At 48.4% G+C, this 15,600-nt stretch overlaps 1 protein-coding gene across 2 annotated transcripts in view; it reads right to left on the reverse strand.

Annotated features, from left to right (window-relative positions):
• Nucleotides 1–15,600, reverse strand: part of LOC144105640 (uncharacterized) — a 38,421-nt gene that overhangs the window by 708 nt on the left and 22,113 nt on the right. For both annotated transcript variants that reach the window (XM_077638754.1, XM_077638753.1), the window contains 2 exons: nt 10,553–10,629; nt 8,808–8,894 (listed from right to left, as the gene is read on the reverse strand). In XM_077638754.1, the coding sequence (XP_077494880.1) occupies nt 8,808–8,894; nt 10,553–10,629 (164 nt within the window). The remainder of the gene's footprint in view (nt 1–8,807; nt 8,895–10,552; nt 10,630–15,600) is intronic.

Here is a 15,600-nt window from a genome sequence, read left to right on the forward strand (position 1 = left end):
ACCACACCATGCCATACCATACCATACCAGCCGCCGTAGTGGCTCAGTGGTTATAGAGCCCGGCTGCTGGCCCAAAAGACGCGGGTTTGATCCCGTTCGCGGCGGTCGAACTTTGTTGGTGAGAAAATCTACAGGCCCGTGTACTGGGCGATGTCAGTGCACGTTAAAGAACGCCTGGTGGTTGAAATTTCCGGAGTTCTTCGTTATGGTGTCCATCATGGTGTGAATCTCTCTGGGACCTTAAACTCCATAAAACCATACCATACCACACCATACCATACCATAGGATACGGTACCATACCATACCATAACATAAGGTACCATACCAATCCATTGACTTCATGATTTCATGTCCTGCCCATGCCATAGTGCAGCCAAAAATATTGCCGCGAACATTTGCAGTGTTTGTTCGTATTTTAAATCGGCCGCCAGAGCACTTTATCGCTTTGTCTTCGACGCAAGGCGCGACTAGATTTATCTCGATTGATCGCAGCCAGGCAGAGCTGATTCTACGTTGTTCCGGAATGTTCTAGTAACTTTGCACGCTTTATCTCGAAAGTTCGCTATCAGCTTTAAATTGAGCACGGCCGACAGCGGCAGGCATTCTGTTCGACGACCGCAGAGCACGCTTGTCGCATTGCCGCCGCCGAGTGATTCAGTCATTTTGGATGCAAGTCAGCCCAATAAACAGTTTTCTTTTAGAAGCCCCTTTTGTCCATCTTAATCGCTGCTTCGACTGCCGTCACCATTACGTGAAATCTGGTGGAGATGCGGGGTAGCCTTCCATGTTCCGGACGCCCCCTTCAAGTCGTGAAGCCATCCCTCAGCGCTTCGCACCCGAGGACGAGCCAGCAGCTTAGCGAGCCAGCCGACGTCTCCAGAAAAAGGAGCCTGAGTTCGGGAAACTGCTGGACCACACCATGCAGAGAAAAGACGCTGCTACGAGCAGCGCAACCTCGCCGAAGATCTCGACACCGATCATACTGCAGCAGCCGCGGGTGGCGCCAACTTTCAATGGATCCCTAGGCGAAGACCCTGAAGAATGGTTGGACCAATTTGAGCTCGTGGTGTCATTCAACAAGTGGCACGATGCAGCAGAAATTGGGCACGGGTTATTCTCATTCGATGGCTCCGCACGCACGTGGTACGAAAACTACGAGTCGTCCCTTATGACATGGCATAGGAGCTATTCAAGAGAGAACTATCGAAGGTATTCACCAGTGTCGCGAGGAAATAAAGAGCCAAACGACTCCTGGAGTCCAGGATCCAGCTTCCGAATGAGCCCGTCCGCGGTTACGTCGAGGAGATGAAGCGCCTGTGTCACCGCGCCGACCCCGAGATGGCCGAGGAAAAGAAAGTTCTGTTTTTAATGCGCGACGTAAAAGAACAACTCTTTGGCAGCCTCGTCCGCCAGCCGCCAAAAACAGTAGAGGAATTCATGCAAGAAGCCTGCACGAATGAGAAAACCCTCGACGTCAGAGCTCGGCAGTACAATCGCCCTTCCTCTGCGTGTGCAATCCGTTCGGACACGCCGGCCACCACCAGCGACAGCTTGCGGGAAGTTATCCGAAAAATCGTCCGAGAGGAGCTACACCGATTACTGCCATCCTCCCCACAGCCACAAGCAGCGACTCTGATGGATGTGGTACGGGAAGAAGTGCAACAGGCACTTGGCACCCCGACGGCCACAGAACCCCAGGCCATGACCTGCGCCGCTGCAGTGAAGACTGCTCAGCCCCACCGACAACCCCAATACCTTCAATACCTTCAATTACGTGAAGCAATTTCTCACGGACAGACTATCATACATCAAAATACAGGACCAAGAGCATGGACCTTTCCTGCTCGGCACGAGGGGGACTCCACAAGGCGCGGTGCTGTCCCCTCTGCTATTCAACATAGCCATGATGCGCCTACCTGCCCTGCTGGGTGCCGTCGAAGGGGTCCAGCACGCGCTGTACGCCGACGACATCACCCTCTGGGCTACGCAAGGATGCCTAGGGGACATGGAGACCAGCCTGCAAACGGCCGCCAGCATAGTGGACCGCTATGCCCGGGACTGTGGTCTGCAATGCTCCCCGCAGAAATCGGAATTCGTGCATCTGCGCCCCTCGCGCACATGCTCGACACAAATCAATCTCTCCCTGCAAAGCGGCCCCATTAACAGATCCAAGGAAATAGAGTCCTCGGACTCTTCATACACAACCAGCGACGTTGCGACACAACACTCGCCAAGCTCCGGCAGGTGGGGGACCAGGTGGGCCGCATAGTCCGCCGGGTTTCCAACAAGCGCGGTGGGTTACGATGCAAAGACGCCTTACGGCTGGCGAACGCATTCGTGACCAGTCGAATCTTGTATTCGACTCCCTACCTCCACCTGCGGAAACAGGAAGAGGATGCTCTCGAGGTCATCCTCCGCAAAATCATGAAACGCGCGCTGGACCTCCCGTTCTCTACCTCTACCAGCCACCTCATGGGACTGGGGATGGTGAACACTTTCAGGGAGCTTCGGGAGGCCCAGCTCACCAACCAATACACTCGTCTCACAAAGACAGGGTCGGGTCGCCGCCTTCTAGCCCGACTTCACATCCAGCACACCCAATTCACGGAGGAGAGATGACGCCTTCCCGTACACTGGAGACGCGCCCTCCACGTGCGGCCTCTCCCCACCAACATGTCCAAAGAGGACCATAATGGCAGGCGCCAGGCGCGGGCGGAAGCCTTGGACCGCCATTTTGGGAATATACCAGGAGTCTTCTACGTGGACGCCTCCGGCCCGGACCCCAAGGGATGGTACACGGCCGCGGTCGTCCACGAGGGCAAAACAGTAGACGCCTATACTTTCAAGGCCCAGTCAGCAATTCACGCAGAAGAGATCGCCATCGCCCTGGCAGCCTCCGACTCCTCCTCCAAATACATAATCACCGACTCGCGAGGGCCTTGTCGAAACGTCGAGCAAGGGTGGGCTACTCCCCTGGCTTATCGCATCTATCAAAATTGTAGCCGAGACTCCGATCCTGCGCACCGATCTATTATTTGGGCTCCAGGTCACCAAGGCCTCCACGGAAACGAAGCAGCCGACGCCGCCGCCCGCGCGCTCTCTCTCCGGGCGTTTCCCTCGGGACCCGACGATGACCAGGACTCAGATTTCAATCCGGTTTACACTTTTAAGGAAATATGCGATTACTACAAATCCACACACCAAACTCTTCCCACTCCTTGCAAAGGGCTGGGGAAGGCCAACGAGCGGGTACTCCTGCGCCTGCTCACTAACACGATGCTGTGCCCGGCAACTCTAAAGCATTTCAGTCCTCAATTCGACGGGCGGTGCTCACACTGTGGGGAGGTGTCGGACACCTACCACATGGTGTGGGCCTGCCAGCAGAACCCATCCCTACCCCCTATCCCAAACCCCACCCGAGAGGACTGGGAGGCGACCCTGTCCGGCTGCTGCACCCTCCAGGCCCAAAGGGCCTTAACGCAGCGTGCCCGGGCTGCGGCAACCGCCAATGGGGTGCCTGACTAGGCATCCCCATCTAGTGGCTGTAAGGGCGTGACCCTTCAGGTCACGGACCCCAACACCTCTCTCTATAATTAATAAATGTTTTTACCACCACCACCACAACCCCCTCGTCCTCCCCGAGATGAGTCCCTTGTTCCACAACGCCACCTCCCAGCCCTCGCCCGCCCAGCCTATGACTGACGGTCAAGCCGCAGGAAGTGCTACGCTTGGAGGACTTCCCACAACCAGCCGTTGTGCTTCCATTGCGGTGAGGCCGGCCATATTCTTCGTCAGTGCCCGTAACGACGTATCGGTCTTCGAGGATTTGCCGTTAACGCCCCACGACCACGCTTCGGACAACGTCCGCAGGAAATCGACGAGTACCTGCGTCGAGAAGAGTACGCACCGAACCTCTTTTCGCGCTCACCATCGCCGTCAACCATGCGCTTTGCGTCGCCACACCGCAGCTACGCAGCCGGGGTACGAGGAAGGTCTCGAAGTCCACGTAGGAGAAACTAAAGGCAGCAACCTCTGGAGATGAGGTTGCTCACGAGAGAAACGCCGAAGATCCTCCACCGACCACGCCCCATGAAGACGCTGCACACGCGACGCCGCATGAAGAAGCTACCCTCGTTGCACCGACGCCGCACAAAATGACAACCCCGACCACGACGCAAACTGCCTTCAAAACGACGACGCCACCCAGAAGAGCTTCGACCACATGCCCCACCCGCGACTCGCATACGCGACGAAACCGTGACCCGACGCCGAGAGCGACATGCAATGCAAGAGCCAGGATCTCCGACTTAGAAGTGACTACCGGCGGCCGGAAAGTTACCGGAAATTTACCGCTCTAGTCGACACAGGAGCCGATTACTCGATGATGAATGGAATATTCGCTGCGCAGCTGAGAAAAGTCACAACGGCTTGGGACGGCCTATAAATTCGCACCGCAGGGGGCCAACTCATTACGCCATCAGGACGATGCACAGCGCGAGTGACTGTCAAAGGACATACCTATCCTGTGACCTTTGCTGTGCTACCGCAATGCTCCCGCGAAGTGATCTTGGGTATGGATTTCTTTAATGAGCATAAGGCGATCATCGACCTGCAATCCAAGCTAATCACGCTTTCGACAGAAGAAGCCATCGCTTCGGTGAAAACTCGGAAATATCACGTTGCCCTGAGTATCCTGGAGGAAGAAGTGAGCGCCCAACCCCATTTCAAGCGTTATCGTGACTGTAGGCGCTACGAAAGCCAATAACGCTGAAGCCATCATCGAGGGCAACATGCAGTTGCTTCTAGATTGAGGAATCAGAATCGCAAGAGGCATCGCACATTTCCGCAATGGCCAGGCCGAAGTACTGCTAACTAACTTCAGCGAAGAATACCGTCACATTAACAGAGGAACGACGATTGCTTTCTTCGACGAAATATCCGACGTACCAGACTCCTTCGCCCTCTCGGACCCCTCCGCAGAAGATTCGCATGACCAAGAGAAATCGCCCACTTTCGACATCAGCCCAGCTCTGCACCGGAACAAACAAGACCAGATCCGCAATCTGCTTCAAAGCTAGAGTGAGTGTTTTTCGACATCGCCGAAGGTGCGACAAACGCCAATTGCCAAGCCTCGCATTATAACGGACCCACACGTCCGACCTCTCCGTCAAAGTCCCTACCATGCGTCACCGCGAGAACGACAAGCCACCCGGGACCAAGTCGAAGAAATGCTTCGCGACGATTTCATCCAGCCTTCAAACAGCCGATGGGCGGCACCGGTTGTTCCAGTGAGAAAGAAAGACGGCGCACTTCGATTCTGCGTGGATTACCGCCGCTTGAACAACATAACAAAGAAGGACGTCAACACCCTCCCCCGCATCGACGATAATCTGGACCGCCTCTGCAACGCCAAATATTTCTCATCGATGGACCTCAAGAGCGGCTACTGGCAAATTGAGGTCGACGAAAGAGATCGCGAGAAGACAGCATTCATCACTCCGGATGGGCTGTTTGAGTTCAAGGTGATGCCATTTGGTCTCTGTTCCGCACCAGCGAGGTTTCAGCGAGTAATGGATACAGTGCTGGCAGGCCTGAAGTGGCAAATTTGTCTGGTATACTTAGATGACGTCGTTGTCTTCTCCTCGAACATTGAAGAGCACCTCAAAAGACTTCGAACAGTACTAGACGCCATCAAGTCGTCTGGCCTAACCTTGAAGGCAGAGAAGTGCCACTCTGCCTACGAAGAGCTACTGTTTCTTGGCCACATCGTTAGCAAGGAGGGAGTACGCCCGGTCCCGCAAAAAACAGCTGCTATTGAACAGTTTCCACCGCAGGCCGATACGAAAGCAGTGCGCAGATTTCTCGGACTGTGCGCATATTACCGACGATTTTTGAAAAACGTTTCGCGCATCCCCGAGCCCCTGACCCACCTGACGAAAACAGACGTGCCGTTTAAATGGGAAGCGCCGCAAGCAGAAGCCTTCAAGGAACTTCACCGTCGTTTACAGTGCCCACCGATCCTCGCGCATTTTGACAAAAACGCCGATACTGAAGTTCATACCGACGCAAGCAGCGCGGGCCAAGGTGCCGTTGTCGTTCAAAAAAGTGACAGGCTGGAGAAGGTCATCGCATACGCTAACCGTTCCCTTTTCAAGGACGAGGCTAACTACTCGACTGAGAAAGAGTGCCTTGCCATCATCTGGGACACGTCAAAATTCCGCCCCTACCTGTACGGACGACCATTCAAGGTGGTCAGCGATCACCACGCGCTGTGCTGGCTCGCCATTTTGAAGGACCCCTCTCCTCTGGCCGACTCGCTCGATGGAGTCTGCGTCTCCACGAGTTTGACGTCACCGTCGTTTACAAGTCCGGACGCAATCACTCTGACGACGAGCCCCTGTAGATACACCGCCGCCGGACGACGATGAGGACGCCTTCCTGGGACCCATCAGCCCCAGCTCTTTTGCTCAGCAGCAACGCTCGGACCCCGACCTAAAAGGCCTCATCGAGTACCTGGAAGGCAATGTTTCTTCACCCCCCGCTTCATTCAAGCGAGGACTCTCTTCCTTCTGTGTGCAGAATGAGGTCCTCGTGAAGAACTTTGCAGCGAGCAAAGCAGCCTACCTCCTTGTTGTACGCGCTTGTTTCCGCGAAGAAATTCTACAGGCTTCGGATGACGAGCCGACAGCTTGACATATCGGGTTTACTCGCACCATACGCCGCATTCAAGACAAGTATTACTCGCCCCGACTGTCTGCCGATGTCGCACACTTTGTGAAATCCTGCCGAGATTGTCAGCTCCGAAAGGCCGCTCCCACGCGACCAGCCGGATTTCTGAACCCCATTGAACCTCTCTCAGGGTCCTTTCAGCTGATCGGCATGGACTTGCTTGGCCGTTTTCCAACGTCAACATCTGGAAATAAGTGGATAATCATAGCGACCGACTACCTGACCCGCTACACTGAGGCGAAAGTCCTACCGAACGGAACAGCAGCAGAAGTCGCCAAATTTTTCGTGTAATGCATTCTTATTCGACACGGCGCCCCCATGTGCTCATCACGGACAGAGGAACAGAGTTCACGGTGGATCTAACGCAAGCCATCCTGCGTTACAGCCAAACCAGCCACCGGAGGACAACTGCATACCATCTGGAGACCAACGGACTGACCGAACGCCTGAACAAAACCATCGCCGATATGCTCGCCATGTATGTCGAAGCCGAACACAAAACCTGGGAAGTCATCCTGCCGTACTTTGTCTTTGACTACAACACCACAGTGCAGGAGACCACTCAGATGACGCCTTTTAGGCTCGTCCACGACCACGCTAGACGCCATGCTGCCCAACGTTACAGAAGAAGAGAACGTCGACGTTGCCCCCTACTTTCAACGCGCAGAAGAAGCTCGAAGGCTTGCCCGATTACGGATCAAAGATCAGCAGCGGTCCGAAGCCAGACGCTGCAACCTACGAAGACGCAATGCGGAAAACAAGCCAGGAGACCAAGTATGTGTGTGGACGCCCATTGGCCGCCGTGGATTGAGTGAAAAGCTTTTGCACCGCTCTTTTCGCCCGTACAAGGTTCTTCGTCGGCTAGGTGAACTGGATTATAAAGTCATCCTTGACGCAATGACTGCATCCCAGCGACGCCGCGTACGACTAGAAGTTGTCCATGTGGTCCGTCTGAAACCGTATTATGCGCGCTAGAGGCCGCTGCATTTCCTTGCTCTATTTTCGCAATATCTGTTTTTTTCTCGTACTAGTCGCAATATTTGTTTTAATGCATCGGGTCGATGCTTCTTTGAGAGGGCAGTAATGCCGCGAATATTTGCAGTGTTGGTTCGTTTTTCAAATCTGCCGCCACAGCACTTTATCGCTTTGTTTGCGACGCAAGACGCGACTAGATCTATCTCGATTGATCGCCGCCAGGCAGAGCTGATTCTACGCTGTTCCGGAATGTTCTAGTATATTTGCACGCTTTATCTCGAAAGTTCGCTGTCAGTTTTAAAATGAGCACGGCCGACAGCGGCGGGAATTCTGTTCGACGACTGCCGAGCACGCTTGTCGCATCGCCGCCGCCAAGTGATTCAGTCCATTTTGGGTGCAAGTCAGCCCAATAAACAGTTTTCTTTTAGAGGCCCCTTTTGTCCGTCTTCATCGCTGCTTCGACTGCCGTCACCACTACGTGACAATATGTTTGGATTAAATGGGAAGCCCTTAGTATATGTATTTATTTTAATCGATGTAGAAGGCATTCTCGGAAGAAGCAGCGAGTAGTGCAGTAGTCTATTATACTTCGTATATTTCATGTTTGGTGAAGAGGCTGGTGAAAATGCATTCGGCAAGTTCGCGACCGTTACATTACTACGGTTGTTTTACACATGGAGCAGTATGCTATCTTCGAGTTGTGCTCAAGTAAAACTCTTGCCTTAGCTAGTTGGTTCATACTTGAAGATGAAATAAAAGCGGCGCGACGAAAGAGGACCGAAGTAGAACACACACGACTGGTCCAGCGCCTGTCCTCTCGCTCATCCTGTCGTGTGTGCTATACTGCGGTGCTCGTTCGCCGCGCTGTTTTCATTACATCTCCGAGTGGTCTCTGCTACAGAATCTGCTGCAATAGTGGCAGTTCGACAGATAACTTTTTTTCACACCATAATTCTGTAGTTACTGCACTTCTCTTGCGTACACTGTCCGGCTTGATCAATGAGTATAGTTGAGCGTGTAAGTAAAAAATTATTGAGAATAAGCCGGGTCGGGGAGCTTCGCCATGCAAACTAGATAGCAAAAGCCTTACTTAAACGCTCACCTGGCATATGCTGTAGTCCTTGTACAAGCCGTAGTACCATGCCCCGCTTCTCCGACAGTAGTGGAGGCAGTCCGAAAGAATATTCTTCTGGAAACGCAAGAGAGTATGCCTTTCAATAGCACAGCATTAAGCTCGTGAAAAGTTATAACGATGATTTGAGTGGCTGTAGAACCCATGTTGCGGGGATGTTTTTGTTATTAGGAAGAAAATGTCATATGCTAACTTGGCACAAAATACCGCTAAGAGGATGCCATTCTATACAAAAAAAACATCGCTTCGGTGAGTATGTAGAAGAAGAAGATTTCGCATGATCGGCAGATCACACAGTAATATTAATGTTAGGCCTTTTAACGATGTGATAAACGTAAATTCTGGCGGGCGCTTTTGCTGAATTAAGAAAAGGCACCTCAAACACTAATAACCATATAGAGTGCCGACTATTACTCATGCTGCCTGCAGAAATAAATGAGAGAAATGACCTTGAAGTGTAAAGTAAAAAATTAATACTGGGAAACTCTGCTGGATGCATTTATGAAATAGAATTTAGTGCTATACACATTGTTTGGGTGGATCTATTTTAATTATATATTATTAAGATTATTCGGCCTGGGGACCTGACCTTCCTTAGGGGATAATTGAGGGTCGCCAACTTTACTCTAGAACCTTAACTTCACGTAACACTTTCATGTGGGAAGCACGAGGAAGGCGCTATCCCCATTGCGTATACTTATAAAAGGTACATTCGAAAAGCGCCTTTAACGAAAAGCGAATTTTAAAGCGCAGCGTTAAAGAGCCCCCGTCGCAGAAAAGCCGGCGTCGACCTCGGTGTCGTTGATAATGCGGCAAAAATTCACTAAAAATCCCCAGAGAACATCTTGGTAGGTGGCCCACCCAAGTGGCAAGTGGGCCACCTGGGTCACTACAGCTTGTGGCGTCATCACAGCCTGCCCACCGGATTGTGAGCAAACTGCCCACCATGGCAGGCGGCAGTTAGATTAAGGATTGATTGCGAGAGGTTGCTTGGGAAGAAATCGCCTTTCTTTAGATCTTCTGTTATTCAGTGTGTGAATGTGCTCTAGACTCAAATCGTAGTTGCGACAGCACTACGTTTCGTCCTGTCTGGCCTTCGTTCTGGCTGTCTGCCTTGGCCGCGTGCCGCTTTATCTTCGATGTTTGAAACACATGAGCTTCATAATTATCTTTGGAATGTTTTTTAGCGCTTAGTTCTACTTACGTAGTTGCGAACGCACCTTTCAGCAGCCCCCTGGCTTACTTGACGGGGAAATAAAAATGAGCCATTACAGAAAAGAGCCCTTTCTAAAAAGAAATTAACTATGCGCCGAGCTTTAAATTGGAGAAGTTCTCTGCATTATGTATCGAGAGAGGATTTATAGGAATATTATTCCATGTATTTTTTTTGTAAAGCTTCACTGCGTTGCCCATTCACATCGAATTCTGTATTACGATTCTTGCATTCAGTGCCGTTATCAAACCATTCATGCTGAAAAAAGTACTATTTTGGCTTCTTCTATATGCTTTTGAAGCTTACATTCTAAAAGAATAGAACAAAATTGCAGTCCGTATGCAGATGAATAGTTCACTGAGAGAGACTAGCTTTCTACCGAACAATGTGCTGCATTCCTGGTATGGGTGTTTATTGTGCTTTTTGATGTCCATGCTAGAGAGCTGCGAACAAACGCTCACTTCTTGATAGAAGATAACATAGACTGCCAAGTGGCACTTACTGTTAAATGCTGCTTAAGTTGACACTTGTGGTACTTGCTGGAGAAAACTTTGCGTGTGGCTTCAGTGTGCGCGACTTCTGCATATAGAAAAAAAAAGGCACGATGAAAGCACACGATGCAAGCACATCTCCTTCAAGGTTTAAAGTTCACCTGGAGATGATTACGCTGCTGTCACCAGGTATTATCAAAGGTCGAGAAAAAATTTTCCTGCTGCATTGCAGAGCATCTAATGGAAAAAGCGGTGCACCGACAAACTGGTCTGCAGCAGGGAGCACCGTATGGCATAAGACAGACAGAATTTTACGGGTTTTGGCGAGGTCAACACCAATGAGTGAAAGTTTCGTTGCCAGAACGGTTTGCTTAAAGTGAAGTCAGTATTTCGTCACCGGAAAGCTGCATGAGTGAAAACGACGTGCAAAAACTTTCACGGTATGACTCATGCCATGAGAAACTGAGCTCTGGCAAGATTGATGCGGCTCGCAGTAAACTGTCATTAACAGATTAATTTAGCGCGCAGCAACCTGTTGATTGGAATGAAGCAGCTAGCTCATACAGCGCCCGTCCTGTCGTGTGTGTTATTTATCGCGTTCTAGTTCCTTAGCGCCGGAGTAATCAGTTGATAGCAATGAACCAATTAGCCCAGACCAAAATCCTGATTCATAGAAGTGTGAGCTGCAATGGTTTTTCGTGCAGTCTGATTTCGGATTTCAGAGGCAAACAAATCAACCTCAAGACGAAGAGGTACAGAGGAATGCGGTCGCTACTGGTATTTATCGTGCTATGTTGCGTGCCAAGGTTCGTGGGGCATTGTGTAATAACTTACAGTAGAATATGGTATGTGCAAATACAGGGTCGTCCCCTCATAGTGCGAACATGCTGCCGCATGGCCGTGCTCTCTGGAGGGTACTGCGTGCGGCACAGCCGCTTTTCGCAGCAACATGCCCCAGGAGACGTGATGAAGGAGATGCAAACCTGGGCGTGATGCTTCGCGTCATGTACCACTTGCGCGGCAGTGTCGTACGAAGTGGTCCTCCAAAGAACATGGCCATACGTTAGCGTGTTCGCACTAAGAGTGGACGGCACTGTACATTTGTGCTATTATTCCTGAAATGTTTCAACTACAGCTTTTCAGTAGCACTAAACACGGCAGACGAAGATAATCAGCGCTCTTAATGTCATTATATTTATTTGCTCTCAAAGCGCTGTCCTTCTTGTATCCACGCTAAATATTTAAGTAGTATAAACTTATGATAAATGAAGAGAAGTTGTCAGGGAAAAGGATGACGGATTCTTTTAACGATTAATTTCCGCATAGTGTTCATGGCACTACTTGCATGAGATGGGTTGGTCAGTCGAACTCATTTACTGCTTTCCGGCTCCAAGAGACCAAAGGGAGATCAAGCGATGCTATATCCCCAAAAATAGCAATGATGAATAGCAATAGATAAAAGAGCAATGATGAATAACCTCAAAAAGACCAAGTCGAAAGAGGTGGATGGTATCCAGATGCAACCGTTCAAGCATGTAATTGATGTCCTTGGTCCTATATTGGACTGCTGTTTAGCCAGGACACCTATCCTAGTGCCATACAGACTGCGAGGGTCATTGCAACTAATAAAGGCGGGGATGATAATAATTTATCCAATTGCCGTCCAATATCTATACTCATTTATTTTCCAAATGTTTATAAAAGCTACTACATACCAGGATCTTGGGTTTTTGCGAGAAGCATAAGCTGATCACACTCATTCAGAATGGATTCAGGAAGTTACACTCCTCTGAGACCACTCTTCTCACACAGAAGGAGCTGATTTGAGATTCTTCCTAACACAAAGAACTGACTCATGGCTTTGTTCGTAGATTTTTCGAAGGCGTTCGATCGCGGTAATTACGGAACGTTTTTACTAGACACTTGTGATTTTCGGGGATGTTTTATGTTGTAATTAAATCCTATTTAGATGCCCGTTTTAAGCAGGTTGTAATTGATAACACTCTATCGTACCTCAAGCGTATTTCTCTCGGCGTACGCCAGGATAGCATACTCGGACCGCCACTTTTAAATCTCTACATTAAAGATATATTAAACATTGACATAAACACAACTTTTGTTATCTACGCTGCTAAATCCAGCCCATTTTTCAGAGAACCTTAAGTATCGAGACTGGAAGTAGATGCTACGATGTGCCTACGTTCTTTACACCACTGGTCCGGAATTCGCTGAATATCAGTATAAGCAAAACCAAAGTTGTGGTTTTAGACCCCACATTAAGTCTGTTTTTGAGCTAGCGTTATCAATCGGTTCGTCAAAAATACACACCTTGTCTTCCGTTAAAAGCCTTCTTGTCACATTTCATGAGAACTTATCATGGGATCTTCATGTTGATAATAAAGCTGCCAAAATTTGAAGAGTATTTATTTATTTATTTAAAATATCTGCAGCGCCCGAAGGCATTATTGCAGGGGGGAAATACTTATTGTTCGCGAGAGGCCGTTGTGTAAAAAAAGAAAGACGAGAAAGGAACAGAATGGCGAAGCGGTATCAAAGAAGAAAAAAAATTGAAAGGAATGAACGAGCAAATCAAACGAATGCACCGCGCAAGCAGCTACACATCTGAAAACAAAGCCCGAAAGAATGTTTCACTTTGACATTCAGGAATTTTCTGTGGAAGTCTTCTATTCGCTGACACTTTGTGGAAAAGTTGAATAGCTAAAGACATTGGTCCCACAATTAAATTTTCTTATGTTGACTTGGTGATCGCACCTCTTAGACAAAAATAGAGGAGCCAAAAAGTAAGCTTCTCTGTCCTCTAACTGTTCCGAAATACATTCTCTAGATAATTTCTAACTGGAAGCTTCTTCTGCGCCTGCATAATAGTTCCCATTCCAACCCATACCTAAGTAATGTGACGCTAGAGGTGAAGTTATAATTATTGCAGACAAATCGAGCTGCACGGTTTTGTATCCTTTCTATCATGATGGAAAGAAGTTTAGTATGGGGGTTCCAAACCGTACAGGTGTACTCCAAAACAGATCTTACGTTAGTAAAATAAATTATTTCTCTAATTTTGGCAGGCGCTTTTTTGAAATTACGTTTGATGAAATTAAGCATTTCGCAAGCCCTTGCTGCTATGTTTGCGAGATGTTTATTCCAGGTTGCTCTAGATGAAAAAGAAACCTCCAAATATTTGTATTCGCTCACTCGCTAAAGCTGTACAGTGTCTAAAGTGTAATTAAACAGGAATGGGTGGTGTTTACGTGTAAAGGAGACAAATTTCCACTTAGTGGGGTTAAGAGACATCTGCCATTTAATACACCAGCGCTGTATGCAGCCCAATTTTCTCTAGAGATAATCAAGGTCATAGGAGCACTTGATGCTATGATAAACGACGCAATCATCATCTGCATACAGATGATACAGTCATCCGCATACAGTAGGTATCCTGTCATAGTTTTGGTAATTCTTTCCGCTATGCATAATAAAACTTTTATACAACTCATTGTTCACTTGTGATATAAATTATTGTTTCTCAGTGTGGGGTACAATCACTGCCTCCAATACTACAAAACTCTATGTACTACAGAAACAAAAACAGTTCATGTAATTAACAATATTTCAAATGATGCACACACCAAACCTCTCTTTGAGAAATTACACATTGTACCTATATGCAATTTTACTCAGTCCTGTTGCGTAAAAAGTACACATCAAACATTAATCAAGGAACTGCATTCATCGCTGACTTGTCTGGACTAATAGGTAGAGAACGCCCCTACAATACGCGCTTTGGAGAAAATTGGTCTTTACCACCAACGTGAACAAACTACGGTAGACAAATGCTGTCATATAATATGCCGTTAATTTTAAACATTTGTTATGAACTGTAATTAGAGAAGAGTAACAATGTATCGATTCTTTCTTTTGCTGTACTAACTTAACCTGCGCTTCTTCCTTCCCTCTTGACTTGAATGTTTGATGGTTATGTCCTTATTGATGTCCTTAACATGTATATTTCGATGCAATGTACTCTTTACTGAAATATGTTAGAGGCATACCATGCGCTGTAGCGTTGTGTGATTGTGAGTTTTTTTTGCACAATGAAGCTGCGGTAAGTGGCGGGGACCATCAAGCCCATATAGGCTTTTTGTCCCCGCTCCTCACATCCTTGACTTAAAATAAAACCCGAATAATGAATAATCAATTTATTTATCAATAATTATTTAATTAACAATAGTTAGAAATGTTCAAGCATGTAGCAGGGCTAAATATTACTTCGAGATCCTGTGACTGATAGCAGTTTTAAAACACCAACGTAAACTCTGGCGCTTCTTGCGTTAGTTGCCAGCGTTGCTAATGTCCGGTTTATTCGTGCTGCCCTGCTTTCTAAGAAACTTGGTACCTTTGCTTACTTGTAAAGTTTAGTTATGTACACGGGCAAGGTCTGCTAAAGGACAGTTTACAGGACAGACTTCCTCGACACCTGATTGTCAATATTTGCGCACAAAAATATCAATTGATGAATTTTATGTTATGCAAATTCTCGAACCTTCGGCGGCCGTCCACTAGACTTGCGATAAAGTAAAACATGATAGACAAGGAGGAAGTTCACCCTGACCGGATTCGACTCCGCACCACTGCAAATGGCGGCAACTGGCACCGCGCTTGTCTGACGCCTCTACAATCACTAGGACATTGGTGCAGGTCTGTACGCGTGGATTATTTTTTTCCTAGCGTGAGCTTGGAGCATTATTTTGAATCCACAGCTTGTGCAAGCGCAGCAACAGTCGTAGTGTTAAACTTGCCTGCAAAAAAAAAATAATTAAACTATACCTCGTCGCTGAGGGCAGACGTATGCAAAAACGCATTGCCGAATCTACTTGATACATCGCACTGATCGAAACGCATTGATCCATCTGCTTGGATCGCGAACTTGTGGAATACATTGAAATATTTATATCACGTTTTCAGAGATCTTACTCGGAATTTAAGTATCGCTGTGTCTGAAACTCAATAGAGAATAAATAAGCGCTTGTGTCTAGCGCACGTGTCT

Source organism: Amblyomma americanum, chromosome 9 (genome assembly GCF_052857255.1).
Source record: "Amblyomma americanum isolate KBUSLIRL-KWMA chromosome 9, ASM5285725v1, whole genome shotgun sequence".
Classification (NCBI taxonomy): domain Eukaryota; kingdom Metazoa; phylum Arthropoda; class Arachnida; order Ixodida; family Ixodidae; genus Amblyomma; species Amblyomma americanum.